The 15225-nt window shown below is 40.1% G+C and overlaps 1 protein-coding gene across 3 annotated transcripts in view; it reads left to right on the forward strand.

Moving 5' to 3' along the window:
* The window catches only part of srek1ip1 (SREK1-interacting protein 1), a 55504-nt gene extending 45664 nt beyond the window's left edge, over nucleotides 1-9840 (forward strand). For 2 of the 3 annotated variants that reach the window (XM_059989327.1, XM_059989325.1), the window contains exons 3-5: nucleotides 1910-2053; nucleotides 4174-4252; nucleotides 5180-9840. In XM_059989327.1, the coding sequence (XP_059845310.1) occupies nucleotides 1910-2053; nucleotides 4174-4252; nucleotides 5180-5369 (413 nt within the window). In that variant the 3' untranslated portion in view covers nucleotides 5370-9840. The remainder of the gene's footprint in view (nucleotides 1-1909; nucleotides 2054-4173; nucleotides 4253-5179) is intronic. The other variant, XM_059989328.1, reaches the window with a different exon arrangement.
* The last annotated feature ends 5385 nt before the right edge of the window (nucleotides 9841-15225 follow it).

Raw genomic sequence — 15225 nt, forward strand, 5'->3', positions numbered from 1 at the left:
CAACCACAAACTGTTCCAGCTGCTACCATCAGGGAAACGGTACCGCAGCATAAAAGCCAGGATCAACAGGCTCCAGGACAGCTTCTTCCACCAGGCCATCAGACTGATTAATTCATGCTGACACAATTGTATTTCTATGTTATATTGACTGTCCTTTTTTTTGTACATACTATTTATTATAAATTACTATAAATTGCACATTTAGTCAGAGACTTAACGTAAAGATTTTTACTCACGTATATGAAGGATGTAAGTAAAAGTCAATTCAATTCAATGTTCACTTGTTGCAGCAACTTGACCTTGTAACATGGTGGGATCAACCATTGTTTCACAACCACTGTGAATGCACCACTAACATTCATTCTGTTAGTCCTGTTTGCCCTTGGGAAGTCGTGAGATTAACATGTGCTGTTGCTTAGCAACAGTTTCACAGAGAATAGTGAAGTCCTCAAGGTAAGATTGTGTTTGTAAGGGATTTTCTTTATTTCTCATAACATCATTTAAACCTTTAATTTTGTTCACATTTGTTTTGTACTTCCTTCGAAGATTTTCAATTCTATCCGCTAAAGCTTTCTAAGTAAGTTTAATGTCTCTTGCTAGCCCCAACTTCAAGGTCACTGACGTCAGTTCCACGCTTCGATTCACTTGTGTTACTTTCTTCTTATTGTACAGCTTGCAGTTAATTCTCTGTTCACCCGCAGCATATTTGCAAAATGCACTGGTGATATTCGTTTCAATAAACATAGGTAACAACCAAACTGTCCGTGCATCTACAGCGCTTAAAGCAGACCAAATTCAAATAACAACAACCAGGGCACTATTTCAGCACTTCAATAAAAACTAAGTGCCAAGCCCTCAGGCAATCAGCACACAATCATATCATGTTCCCCAATGGACAGGCAGCTCTGAAACTTCAAAACTGTTCAAACCACAAATACACAGCATGAATCAACAGAAGGTCACCGATAACCCTTCTGCAAGCTGCTCTACCTTGGCCAACAGGTCCAAGGCAATCCTTTGCCGTAGACTGATGTTTGTTTCTTATTGGCAATTCATTTTTGTAGACAAAATGTAGCTGTTGCTTGAAAACAAACCAAGACCACTGAGACACTGAGTACAGGAGTTCACACTGTAATAACGTGCTTCCAAGTAACTAAGTTCCAAGTTGAAAAAGAGTACGTTCGATTCTTGAGTAAGAGACCAACAATCTTGTAGCGATATTAGAAATAAATATGAGTAAGCGGTCAACAAAAACGATCATTCCCCAATGCCTCTAGCCAACTAGTCTAAACTTAACTAAGACAAAGCCTGAATACATAACTGTTCTCACTTATTTCTACCTACGTGACAAATTACCGTGACCCGTAACAAATGCACAACACAAAATACAATACAGAAAGACAGAAAATAGATACATGGCTCCAACAGAATAGATGTTTTAAACAAGTGGATCAGGTATCAGGTATCAATCAAGCTTCTCAAGTGGTTGTACCATTACTAAACTAAGCAAGTGTAGAAGATTATTTTACATTGATGAGTTAAGCATTTTGATACCAATTTGAGGAGCTGGGATGTGAGAGACTGAGAGCAGTATCACCATCCTCTGACCTGCTTTAGTAACCGTGACATAATTATGACTGACGATACTTATTGATCAGTGGCGATCCCAAGATATTGATGATCATAACTTCCAGAGTTAAACTCTCCTTTGAGGGCAATGTTTTTACAACTTGTGTATCCTAAATGTTATTGTTTATTAATGTTTCTGCCGCCTGAATGGAACTTACGTTCAGCTGCATGGGGCAAAGTCTGTGTTACTATTCACCAAACTATGAATGGAGTGTTGCACTGTCAACTGTTCACAGATCTTATTTTGTGTTTATATAATAAATAATTTTTATGCTTCCAGCTGGCCATCTAACTTTTGAGTGTCGAAATTTTGTTCGTGTGGATCCTAAAAAAGATATTGTTTTGGATGTCAGTAGTACCAGCAGTGAGGACACTGAAGAGGAAGAAGAACTTAAGCAATTGCAGGAAATTATTAATGAAAAAGGTACATTTCACTTTATTATTTAATTTTAAAAATAAACTACCTGATTTATAATTGACCACATTGGTTTTTAATCATTGTGTATGGCTCTGGAAATGTGAGCAATTTGCAACAAATGAATGATTTGCACCACCTCTGTAGAGGCCCTAGAGAAGGTATGTAAATGATATATTAGGGGGCAAAAGTTTAGGGGTAACACGAGGGGGAATTTCTTTATTCAGAGAGTTGTAGCTGTGTGGAACGAGCTTCCAGTAGAAGTGGTAGAGGCAGATTCGATATTGTCATTTAAATTAAAACTGGATAGGTATATGGACAGGATAGGAATGGAGGGTAATGGGCTAAGTGCAGGTAGGTAGGACCAGGTGAGAGTAAGCGTTCGGCATGGACTAGAAGGGCCAAAATGACCTGTTCTCGTGCTGTAATTGTTATATGGTTATATAATAATAGTTTCAGGAATAAAAGTTATGGTGGAAATTAAAGAATAAAAAGTGTAAGACAAGATCCAGACCCAGAGCCTGGAGAGATGCAGGCTTTTGCAGGACACAATTCCTCAAGTGTTTACAGTTCATGATCTACTGTATGCATGGAATTTCCTCATGATTATTAACCCATTTGATAACAACTGCAAATAAAGGATTAATTTTTTTGAAAAATACTTGAGCAAAATTAAACTATCTAAGCAAACTGAAGCAAAACAATGTGACTGAAAAGAAAGGGAAAAACTTAGAAACTGGAAATCTGAAATAAAAGCATTAAATCTTGAGCAGGTGAATAGCATCTATGGAGAGAGAATGAATGTTAAATATTATGGGTTGATTTAAAAACTTCTCTGTGTCACTCAGGCAAATGAAACTTAGGTGTTTTTGTGATTGATGCCTTTGTAATTCAGCTTAATATGAGGAAATGGAGTATGTCTCCTCTGAATGCATGTGTACAGTATATCTGTTTCTTTAACCTTTAATCTTTATGTTCCTCATCTTTTAAATGTTCCAGAAAATGATACAAATACTGCAAGTGCATAATCAGAACCACATTTTCACAATCCTTCTTAAAATAATCAATGCAGTATTAATATGGTAAAGCTTTTCATAGAACATTGATCAGCCAAATTTAAGCCATGAAGGTGTGCTAGTCATTGCAGGAAAGGTTTGTACTCAGAAGTATTTTTAATTTTGTCATCGTTATTTTGGAAAACAAAATTATGGGGGAAATACACATATAAACATACATGGTTTTTGAAACAGAACTTTGACCTATGGTCAGACTCAAGTCAAATCTTATTTGATATCAGCCAGCTTTACTATGTCTTCTTTTAAAACAAAATTTTTAAACTTGCCTATACCACTGGTAATCCAATATCTCAATCCCCAAAAAAATGATGGATAAATATGCTACTGTCAGGATGCCGTTTAAAAGAATAAATATCTTGCCCCTTGCAGAAATGTACTGATTTTCCAATGTAAAGATCCAATATCTATAAGTAAATGCATTTTGTCTCAGATTTGAAGGGCCTTCACCCAGTTTCTAAGCATCTGAACTTAGTTGTATCTTTATGTGTGAGTCTATCTCAAATTCCTTATGTTTCTGTCTCCAGCACTTACAGCTATAATAAAAACAGAAAATTCTAGAAGTGCTTTGAAGGTCGAGTTGCATCTGTGGGAACAGAGACAAAGCTCTGATGAAGTGCCTTTGACCTGTCATGTTAACTCTGTCTCGCTTCCCACTAATGTTGCCAGTTCTGCTGAATATTTCCAATGTTTTCTATTTCTGTGTTAGATTTCTGCCATCAGCAGGTTTTTTGGGGGGGTGGGGTGAATTATCACTTAACTACACCACTGTATGGATATATAATTTGAACTCTCTCTTTGCTTATCAGACCTTCATTGTCCATATAAATATATTGTTCTACCTATCGGATGAATTGCCTGTTAACAGATTTCCCCATTGTGATCATCAGTAATTTGGAATAATAGGAAGCAGAGAACTTGGACTGGAAATAGATTATATAATTGGGATAGCAGTTGGAGCAGAGATAAAATAAAGAGTAATATCAACTAGATCAATTTAAGATGTGAAACATTGTTATCCAGATAATTACATTTTCCTTGGCGAACCTCTTGTAGAAACAATACCAGATGATGAGAAGAAGCAAGATCATCACAAGAAGAAAAGGAAAGATAAAAGAGGTGAACAAAGAAAAAGGTAAATAGGCTGGTGACTGGATAGGGAATTTATGCTATGCACAATGTAACTCCTCACAACTGATTTCAGTAGTTTTGAATCCAAGATACTGTATTTGATGTGTTGATAACATTTTAAAAATTAAAAATCACAGTGGGGTATTTCCCACTCTTATATATTATCTTTATCATTATAGTCATCAATAGATATATATAAACATTATATAGAAAACTAACATCAATTATAGACATACAGAACAATCACACTGTTTTACAAAGGAAAATTGGCTTTATGTCTACATCACAAAATCTGTGCCCTCACTTTGAGTTGCAAGCTTTCCACAACATATAGTAAGTATAACTTGCCAAATGCCATTAAAACAAAACTTAGTTTCATCCTGTTTTAGACCCTATTGCACATTTAACCAGTTCAAATCAGTGACATAAGATAATCTAAATGTTCTTTAAAAAAAAATTGACGATCATATAGTGCCCAATTCACTCCTTTCCTACGTCCATGTCCCCTTGTATTTTAGAGATCTATTTATACTTAAGTGTTGATCTAATATGTAATGGAATTCTCCACGTTCCTGATATGCATCATAGCCCTGTAGGTTCCTAATAGTAATGCAAATGCATGACACTTTTTGAAATCAGGTCCAACACCAGTGATAGAGAGTTAAATACAGGAAGAGTGAAATTAAATCTAAGGCATGCCTTTCTCCTTTGTGGTGGTAGAGTAATGGGGACTTGAAGTCCTTTTTCTTAATGTGATTCGGTAGTCTGACTGTGCTCTTCAATCTCCATTGTTCTGATTAGAACCATAAAAAACTAAGACAAGTGAAAACACTACTGAGTCAGTAGACCTTCCATCTCATGTTACTATGGATATTGGGGGGTGGGGGAAGAAAAGTAGCTGATGTTTAATTAAACTTGTTAATTTCTTAAGATCCCGTTCATGCAGTGAAGACAGAAGTGAAAAAAGGAGCAGGAAACATCACGTTATTAAGAAGAAAAAGAAAAATAAGAAACGAAAACACAGAAGTCACAAGCATCACCAGAAAGTTAAGAAGAAAAAGGACCAAGCCACTTCTTCATCGTCATCAGAAAGTTCCAGTTCCTCTTCTGATAGTGATTGACTAATTCCATACACTTTTCCAGTCCCAGATCCGTAACAGAAGGCAGTTTGTTTTTAAATGCTTTTCTGTGTGGTGGGGAATGACTCCCAATTTCATGAATATTTCTTTGCAAATTATTCAAATTTATAAGAAATATATAGCTTACTCCAGTGGAAGTTTTGTTTGTCATTTTCTTTCTTTGCTGAATTGTACATGGAAAATGTTTGAATAGTTTACAATGTCACTTGTTGAAAACTCAAATAACCATTAATACAGAAGGATTACCGTTTGATACCTCAAAGTCAGTATTTGATCCATTACACAGACTATATAATGCACTCAAACAAATATTTTTAGAAATTCAGTATGTCTTTTTGGACAGCTTTCCAATACAATCAATATAATCATTGGATTTATCTCTACGCATAGAAATATAGTATGGAACTGTTCTTTATGTAACAGTCTTACAGTTTATTGACATTTCCCTGCTTATTTTTAAATAGATATATTTCTATGAATGTATATAACTCAACTGATTCAATTTAACTCTGACATCTTTTTGTAATAGCCTAATTCTGACTGACTTGCCTGACAAAACTTCCTCAGTAATTTGTCTTTCCTTAAAGATCAGTTCCAATAATATATGATACATTTTTGACTGTAGGGTCAATTTTAAGACATTTGGAGTAAACTGCAGTAAATTATTTGTTACCCTATTTTATAAGCAATGCCACACAATAATATTCAATAAGAAAATAATTATGAAATAATGTTTCAAAACATTCTGTTCTATCTGTTGTAAGCAAATTTATTTTTTTAATATACATAGCTAGTTAATGTAAATTTGGTCTTTACTGGTGTATAATAATTGCTCTGTTGTATTAAGTAAATTATTATTTGTACCCAAGAAATGGTATTCATAGACATGGCAAAGTGAACAGTATTTTTGAGGGGAGGCAGAATATTTTTCTCAGGCCAATCTGGCATAGAGTGTCAGAAGGTTTTTATTGTCAAAGCTTTAGAATTGCTTTGGCCCATTGTTGCTTTATTATCATAGTCAGAATAATTCCACTGTTACCACAATATAGATCAATTTCACTACAGTTTCCACTCCCTGTCTGCAGTATTTATCCATTTCCTGTAAGTGCCTGAAGCTTTTCATCCTTATGATCTCTAGTTCTAGATGCCTCCAGCAGGGGAAATATAAAATACATTCCGTAAAGTTCCATCAGAACCTTGTATATTTCAGTGAGGTTCAATCTTTCTTAGTAATTTAGCCCTCTATTCCAGAAATCCTTCAAATGAAACTGCTCTCCATTGACGTTGACACAAGGGGCAGAAAACGCTGGTGAGAGTTGTGTACAGGCCACCTAACAGTAGTGGTGAGGTTGGGGATGGCATTAAATAGGAAATTAGAAATGCGTGCAATAAAGGAACAGTAGTTATAATCTACATATAGATTGGGTGAACCAAATTGGTAAGGGTGCTGAGGAAGAGGATTTCTTGGAATGTATGCGGGATGGTTTTCTGAACCAACATGTCGAGAAACCAACTAGAGAGCAGGCCATTCTAGATTGGGTATTGAGCAATGAGGAAGGGTTAGTTAGCAATCTTGTCGTGCGAGGCCCCTTGGGTAAGAGTGACCATAATCTGGTGGGATTCTTCATTAAGATGGAGAGTGACATAGTTAATTCAGAAACAAAGGTTCTAAATTTAAAGAAGGCTATCTTTGAGGGTATGAGACGTGAATTAGCTTAGACTGGCAAATAATACTTAAAGGGTTGATGGTGGCAAGCATGGCAAGCATTTAAAGATTGCATGGATGAACTACAACAATTGTTCATCCCAGTTTGGCAAAAGAATAAACCAGGGAAGGTAGTGCACTCGTGGCTGACAAGGGAAATTAGGGATAGTATCAAGTCCAAAGAAGAAACATATAAATTAGCGAAAAAAAGCAGCGCACCTGAGGACTGGGAGAAATTCAGAGACCAGCAGAGGAGGACAAAGGGCTTAATTAGGAAAGGGAAAAAAGCTGGCAGGGAACATAAAAACTGACTGTAAAAGCTTTTATAGATATGTGAAAAGAAAAAGATTGGTCAAGAGAAATGTAGGTCCTTTACAGTCAGAAACAGGTGAATTGATCATAGGGAACAAAGACATGGCAGACCAATTGAATAACTACTTTGGTTCTGTCTTCACTAAGGAGGACATAAGAAATCATCCGGAAATAGTAAGGAACCGAGGGTCTAGTGAGATGGAGGAACTGAGGGTCTAGTGAGATGAGGAACTGAGGAACTTCCCTACATGTTAGTAGGGAAGTGGTGTTGGATAAATTGAAGGGATTAAAGGCAGATAAATTCCCAGGGCCAGATGGTCTGCATCCCAGAGTGCTCAAGGAAGTAGCCCAAGAAATAGTGGATGCATTAGTGATAATTTTTCAAAACTCCTTAGATTCTGGATTAGTTCCTGACAATTGGAGTGTGGCTAATGTAACCCCACTTTTTAAAAAAGGAGGGAGAGAGAGACCGGGGAATTATAGACCGGTTAGTCTGACCTCGGTGATGGGGAAAATGCTAGAGTTGGTTATCAAAGATGTGATATCAGCACGTTTGGAAACAGGTGAAATCATCAGACAAAGTCAGCATGGATTTATGAAAGAATTTTTTGAAGATGTAACCAGTAGAGTGGATAGGGGAGAGCCAGTGGATGTGGTATATTTAGATTTTCAAAAGGCTTTTGACAAGTTCCCACACAGGAGATTAGTGCGCAAACTTAAAGCACACGGTATTGGGGATATGGTATTGATGTGGATAGAGAATTGGTTGGCAGACAGGAAGCAAAGAGTGGGAGTAAACGGGACCTTTTCATAATGGCAGGCAGTGACTAGTGGGGTACCGCAAGGCTCAGTGCTGGGAACCAAGTTTGCAATATATATTAAGGATTTAGACGAGGGAATTAAATGCAGCATCTCCAAGTTTGCAGATGACACAAAGCTGGGCGGCGGTGTTAGCTGTGAAGAGGATGCAGGGTGACTTGGATAGGTTAGGTGAGTGGGCAAATTCATGGCAGATGCAATTTAATGTGGATAAATGTGAGGTTATCCACTTTGGTTGCAAGAACTGGAAAACAGATTATTATCTGAACGGTGGCCGATTAGGAAAAGGGGAGATGCAACGAGACCTGGGTGTCATCGTACACCAGTCATTGAAGGTGGGCATGCAGGTACAGCAGGCTGTGAAAAAGGCAAATGGTATGTTGGCATTCATAGCAAATGGATTTGAATACAGGAGCAGGGAGGTTCTACTGCAGTTGTACAAGGCCTTGGTGAGACCACACCTAGAATATTGTGTGCAGTTTTGGTCCCCTAATCTGAGGAAAGACATTCTTGCCATAGAGGGAGTACAGAGGAGGTTCACCAGATTGATTCCTGGGATGGCAGGACTTTCATATGAAGAAAGACTGGATCGACTAGGCTTATACTCACTGGAATTTAGAAGGTTGAGGGGGGATCTTATTGAAACGTATAAAATTCTAAAGGGATTGGACAGGCTAGATGCAGGAAGATTGTTTCCGATGTTGGGGAAGTCTAGAATGAGGGGTCACAGTTTAAGGATAAAGGGGAAGCCTTTTAGGGCCAAGATGAGGAAAAACTTCTTCACACAGAGAGTGGTGAATCTGTGGAATTCTCTGCCACAGGAAACAGTTGAGGCCAGTTCTTTGGCTATATTTCAGAGGAAGTTAGATATGGCCCTTGTGGCTAAAGGGATCAGGGGGTATGGAGAGAAAGCAGGTACAGGGTTCTGAGTTGGATGATCAGGCATGATCATACTGAATGGTGGTGCAGGCTCGAAGGGCCGAATGGCCTACTCCTGCACCTATTCTATGTTTCTATGACAGTGGTTTATTAGAATAATTTCTTGGATGGAGTTTGTAGTATTGAAGTGTGATCTCGTTAGTATCCTGAATTCTTGAAGCAAGTGTTCCCTACATCTGTGCACCACAGCTCTTGCAATAAAGTTCAATAGTCCATTTGCCTTCATTATATGTAAAATTTGGTTCTTAGGTGTGTGGTTTATTAAAAACTCATTATCTGGGATTTGATAGTCAGGATTGAAGTGATGGTGCTCACTGCTAATCTTGAAAGGTAGTAATATCTGTAGTTGAAATTTTCTCCTCTCTAGCATATTAGTGTCAGTCATCAGTTCATGGAGAATTCTGGCATCTGTCAATAATGACATAATCAGATAAACCTGCAAGTTAAATATATTAAAGAATTTTTATGCAGCAGATAAAATTAAAAGTCATTTTGGTATATTTTAGCAGACATTGGGATATAATGTTTCTTTCAAATGAAGTCAATTTTGTTTTAATATGGAAATTAATGTACCTGTACATAAAACAAGAACATGAGCATTTTCTAAGTGTTAATTATGTAATTATATCAATCTGCTTAAAGCATACATTAAAATTGTCTTCTGGGTATTTTGCTGCATAGAATTTTTACCTAACTTTAAAATTTGATCCACTTGTACTCATGATAATAAGTGATTTTTACCCAAATTAAATTTGATTATCCTAGTGTGGCTTAGAGGAAAGTACAGTATAGATAGGATGGCAGGGGCTCTCCACTTGGCCTTAAATCACCTGAATAATAGTAATACCTTCATTAGGGTGCTGTTTATTGACTACAGCTCAGTGTACACTACTATCATACCCTCAGTTCTAATCAACAAGCTCAAAAACCTGGGCTTCTGTATCTCACTCTGCAGCTGGATCCTTGACTTCTTCACTGTGAGACCAGTCCGTGCTGTTAGGAAATAACATCTGCTCCTCGCCGACAATCAACACTGGTGCACCACAAGGATGAGTGCTCAGCATTTGCTGCCAGTGCAACTATTGTTGGCAAAATATCAGATGATGATGTGAAGGCATGCAGGAAAGAAATAGATATGCCGTCTGGGTGCTGTCACAACAATAACCTTCCATGGGTGCACCACTAGGGTGTGTGCTCAGTCCCCCATTCTACTCGCTTTACACTTAGAACTGTGTGGCTATGCACAGCTCCAATGCCTTTTCAAGTTTGCTGACAACAGCACTGATTCAGGCTAAATCAAAGATGGTGACAAATCAACATACAGAGGGGGGTTGAAAATCTGGCTGAGTGGTGCCACAACAACCTCTCACTGAATGTCAACAAGACCAAGGAGCTGATCATTGACTTCAGGAGGAAGAAAGCAGAGGTCAATGACCCAGTACACATTGGAGGATCAGAGATGTGAGCAACTTTAAACTCCTTGGTGTTATCATTTCAGTGGATGTAAGTGCATTTTTGAAGAAAGCACGACAGCACCTCAACTTGTTTAGGAGTTTGCAAAAATTTGACCTGACATCTAAAGCTTTGACAAACTTCTATAAATATGTAATTGAGAGTATATTGACTGGCTGCATCACAGCCTGTTATGGAAACACCAATGCCCTTGAATTGAAAATCCTACAAAATGTAGTGGATACAACCCAATCCTTCACTTGTAACGCGCTCTTCACCATAGGAGAAAGGAAATGACAAGGGGACCCAGGGGAAAGTGATAGGCAGGTGAGAAGAGGTAAGAGGCCAGAGCAGGGAATAGGAGAGGGGGAGGGAAAAATTGCCAGATTAAGAAACCGATGTTCATGCCATCAGTCTGGAGGCTCCTCCACCCTAAGGGTGGGCTTACCTTGGCACAACAGGAGGGCATGGACTGACATGTCGAAATGGGAATTGAAATGTTTGGCCACAAGAAGTTCTAATTTTGGTGGATGGAGCAGAGATGCTCAACAATGCAGTCCTCTGATATACAGCAGTTCTCGCCAATGTAGAACAGGCCACATCAGAAGCAGTGGGCACTATAGATGACCTCAGCAGGATTGCAGGTGAAGTGTTGCCTCACCTGGAAGGACTGTTTGGGTCTCTGAATTGAGGTGAGGGAGGATGTGATTGGGCAGGTGTGGCACTTTGGCTGCCTGCAGGGATGAGCGCCAGGAGGGAGATTATTGGGGAGGGACAAGTGGACAAGGGAATCACTGTGGGAGCGATCCCTATGGAAAGCGGAAGGGGGAAGGAGGTAAAGATATGTTTGGTGGTAGGATACTTGAAGTCAAGATGGCTGATGTCTCCAAACCTCAGTATTTTTCCTTTTTCTGCACTACTTATTTAATTTTCATTTTTATATATACTTATTGTAATTTAGTTTTTATTATTATTGCAATGTACTGCTGCAAAACAAATTTCATCATATATACCAGTGATATTAAACCTGATTCTGATTCTGACAAAACAAAGGGATCTGTAGAATAATAAAGCATTAACAACACTGATAGTTCAATCTCGAGGCCGTCTAGTAGTGAAAGAGATAGAGGAAGAAATACATTGCAAGCTTAGGGAAATGTGTAAAAAATGCAGTAAAATATTCATTGAGAACTGCTTTACCCTGATATGAATTGGACACAAGAGGTATATAAAAGAGTTAAGGCATTTGAGTTCTCACAACATATTCAGCACACCTTTCTAACCCTAAATGCAAAAAGACTACCAGGGAAAATCTGCAAACAGATTTCATAATGGGGAATGAAGCGGAACAATATAAGCGATATAAAAATACAGAACTATGTAATATGCCATATTATATAATATTAATGTTAGGGAAGGATATAAGTACAGTATAACAGAAACTATATAGTATTACAGAAAATCAAATTTTGAGAGGCTGAAAATATAATCATATTTATTAATGCTTATTCACTTTTTGGGCATCACTGACTAGCAGTTATTAACCAGGCATACAGTAATGATGAGCTGCTATTTTAATGTGTCTAGATCTTCTAGTGAAGTTACTCCAGTTATAAAGTTTGGTAAAGACATGCAGGATTACGTATGACTAAGACCACGTATGCCCTACAAAGATCGGAAGATCACCACAGAAACTGTTGACTCCAACCCCGGCAGGCCTGGATGCCCCCAGGCTGCGAACTCTGCTGATCTCAACGGCTCTAACACTCCAGAGCAGACTCAAAATGCAGACTCCACCGCCATCAATGCAGGTTCCAATGACCAAAGTGCAGATTGCGCAACGTCCATCTCGGACTCTGGCCTTGATCTCCAGGCTGGGTCTTCATGGGCGGCAGTCTCCTCTTCCCCACCACCACCTCACAATCCTGTCTCTCTCAGGTCCCACCGCCAGCTCTTGGGCCCTTGAAGACTCCATCCCCCTCCCACCCCATGGCACCTGAACACCCAAACCTCCCCCACTCCAATCCCAGCTCTCACCCATGCCAGGTTTTCTCCATCCCCTCTCTGAGGCAGGACTTTCTGTCCTCAGCCAGGACCTCACTATTGTCCCCATGCACCCACCATGACGCTCTCTTCTTCCGCAGCCTTAGTCTCCGAGCCTATTTCTTTGCAAGGACTCCCCAGCCCGCATCGACGACCCCTTCTCTGGTCTTCAACACTCTTCCTCTTCCTGGACACCCCATGCTGCCTGCTCTAGACCTTTTCATTGCCAATTGCCGACGGGACATAGGCCCTCTAGACTTTAACATTCCTCTCTCCTATTCTGGCCTCTCTCCTTCCGAACATTCAGTTCTCCTCTCCCTCTGCGCTAACCCTAACCTCACCATCAAACCCGCAGATAAGGGAGATGCAAACTGACCTCTATCCTGCTGAGGCCAAGCGCCAACTCTCAAACACCTCCTCTTACTTACCCCTCGAACAGGACCCCCCACTAAGAAACACCAGGCCATTGTCTCCTATACCATCACCAACCTTATTGACTCTGGGGCTCTCCCATTCACCGCCACCAACCTCACTGTTACCCCACCCGCACCTCCCGTTTCTACCTCCTACCAAAACTCCACAAACCTACTTGTCCAGATAGATCCATTGTTACAGCTTGTTCCTTCTCCACGGAACTCATACCTGCGTTCCTCGACTCTGTTTTATCCCTCCCCAGTGCAGTCCCTTCCTCCTACATCCTTGACACCTCACACGTTCTTGATCTTTTCAAGAATTTCAGGTTTCCTGGCCCCCATGATCTTATTTTTACTATGGATATCCAGTCCTTATACACCTCCACCCCACCAGGAAAGCCTCAAAGCTCTCCATTTCTTTCTGGACACCCGACCCAACCAGTTTCCCTCCACTACCACTCTCCTCCACCGACTGCAACTTGTCCTCACTCTAAAAAATTTCTCCTTTGGGTCCTCCCACTTCCTTCAAACAAAAGGGGTAGCCATGGGCATTCGCATGGGTTTTAGCTATGCCTGGCTGTTCGTCGACTATGTTGAACAGTATGTTCAAAGCCTACACTGGTGACCGTCCCGCACTTTTCCTATGCTGCATCGACGACTGCTGCTTCCTGCACCCGTGCTGAACTCGTCGATTTCATTCACTTTGCCTTCACTTCCACCCAGCCCTCAAATTCACATGCTCCATTTCCGACATTTTCCTTCCCTTTCTCGATCTCACTATCTCCGGAGACAGCTTATCCACCGATTATTATAAACCAACGAACTCTCACAGCTACCTGGACTATGCCTCATCCCACCTTGCTACTTGTGAAAATGCCATCCTTTTCTCTCAATTCTTCCATCTCCACGCTGCATCTGCTCTCAGGATGAGGCTTTTCATTCTAAAATGAAGGAGATGTCCTCCTTTTTCAAAGAAACTGACTTCCTTTCCTCCACCGTCAACACTGCCCTTAACCACATCTCTTCCATTACAGGCACGTCTGTTCTTACCCCATCCTCCTGCCACGCTACCAGGGATAGGGTTCCTCTTGTCCTCACCCACCATCTCATCAGCCTCCTTGTCCAACACATAATTCTCCGAACCATCCGCCACCTCCAACAGGATCCCACCACCAAACACATCTATGAAACTATGAAAATGGACAAGGGAGAACCAGTGGATGTAGTGTACCTGGACTTCCTGAAAGCTTTTGATAAAGTCCCACATAGGAGATTAGTGGGCAAAATTAGGGCACATGGTATTGGGGGCAGAGTACTGACATGGATTGAAAATTGGCTGGCTGACAGGAAACAAAAAGGAGTGATTAACAGGTCCCTTTCGGAATGGCAGGCTGTGACCAGTGGGGTACCGCAAGGTTCGGTGCTGGGACCGCAGCTGTTTACAATATACATTAATGATTTAGATGAAAGGATTAAAAGTAACATTAGCAAATTTGCTGATGACACAAAGCTGGGTGGCAGTGTGAAATGTCAGGATGTTATGAGAATGCAGGGTGACTTGGACAGGTTGGGTGAGTGGGCAAATGTATGGCAGATGCAGTTTAATGTGGATAAATGTGAGGTTATCCACTTTGGTGGCCAGAACAGGAAGGGAGATTACTATCTAAATGGAGTCAAGTTAGGAAAAGGGGAAGTACAATGAGATCTAGGTGTTCTTGTACATCAGTCAATGAAAGCAAGCATGCAGGTACAGCAGGCAGTGAAGAAAGCTAATGGCATGCTGGCTTTTATAACGAGAGGAATTGAGCATAGGAGTAAAGAGGTCCTTCTGCAGCTGTACAGGGCCCTGGTGAGACCCCACCTGGAGTATTGTGTACAGTTTTGGTCTCCAAATTTGAGGAAGTACATTCTTGCTATTGAGGGAGTGCAGCGTAGGTTCACAAGGTTAATTCCCGGACTGTCATTTGTTGAAAGATTGGAGCGACTGGGCTTGTATACACTGAAATTTAGAAGGATGAGAGGGGATCTGATTGAAACATATAAGATTATTAAGAGATTGGACACGCTGGAGGCAGGAAGCATGTTCCCACTGATGGGTGAGTCCAGAACTAGAGGCCACAGTTTAAGAATAAGGGATAGGCCTTTTAGAACAGAG

The sequence above is a fragment of the Hypanus sabinus genome, chromosome 14 (genome assembly GCF_030144855.1).
Source record: "Hypanus sabinus isolate sHypSab1 chromosome 14, sHypSab1.hap1, whole genome shotgun sequence".
NCBI classification, from domain to species: Eukaryota; Metazoa; Chordata; class Chondrichthyes; order Myliobatiformes; family Dasyatidae; genus Hypanus; species Hypanus sabinus.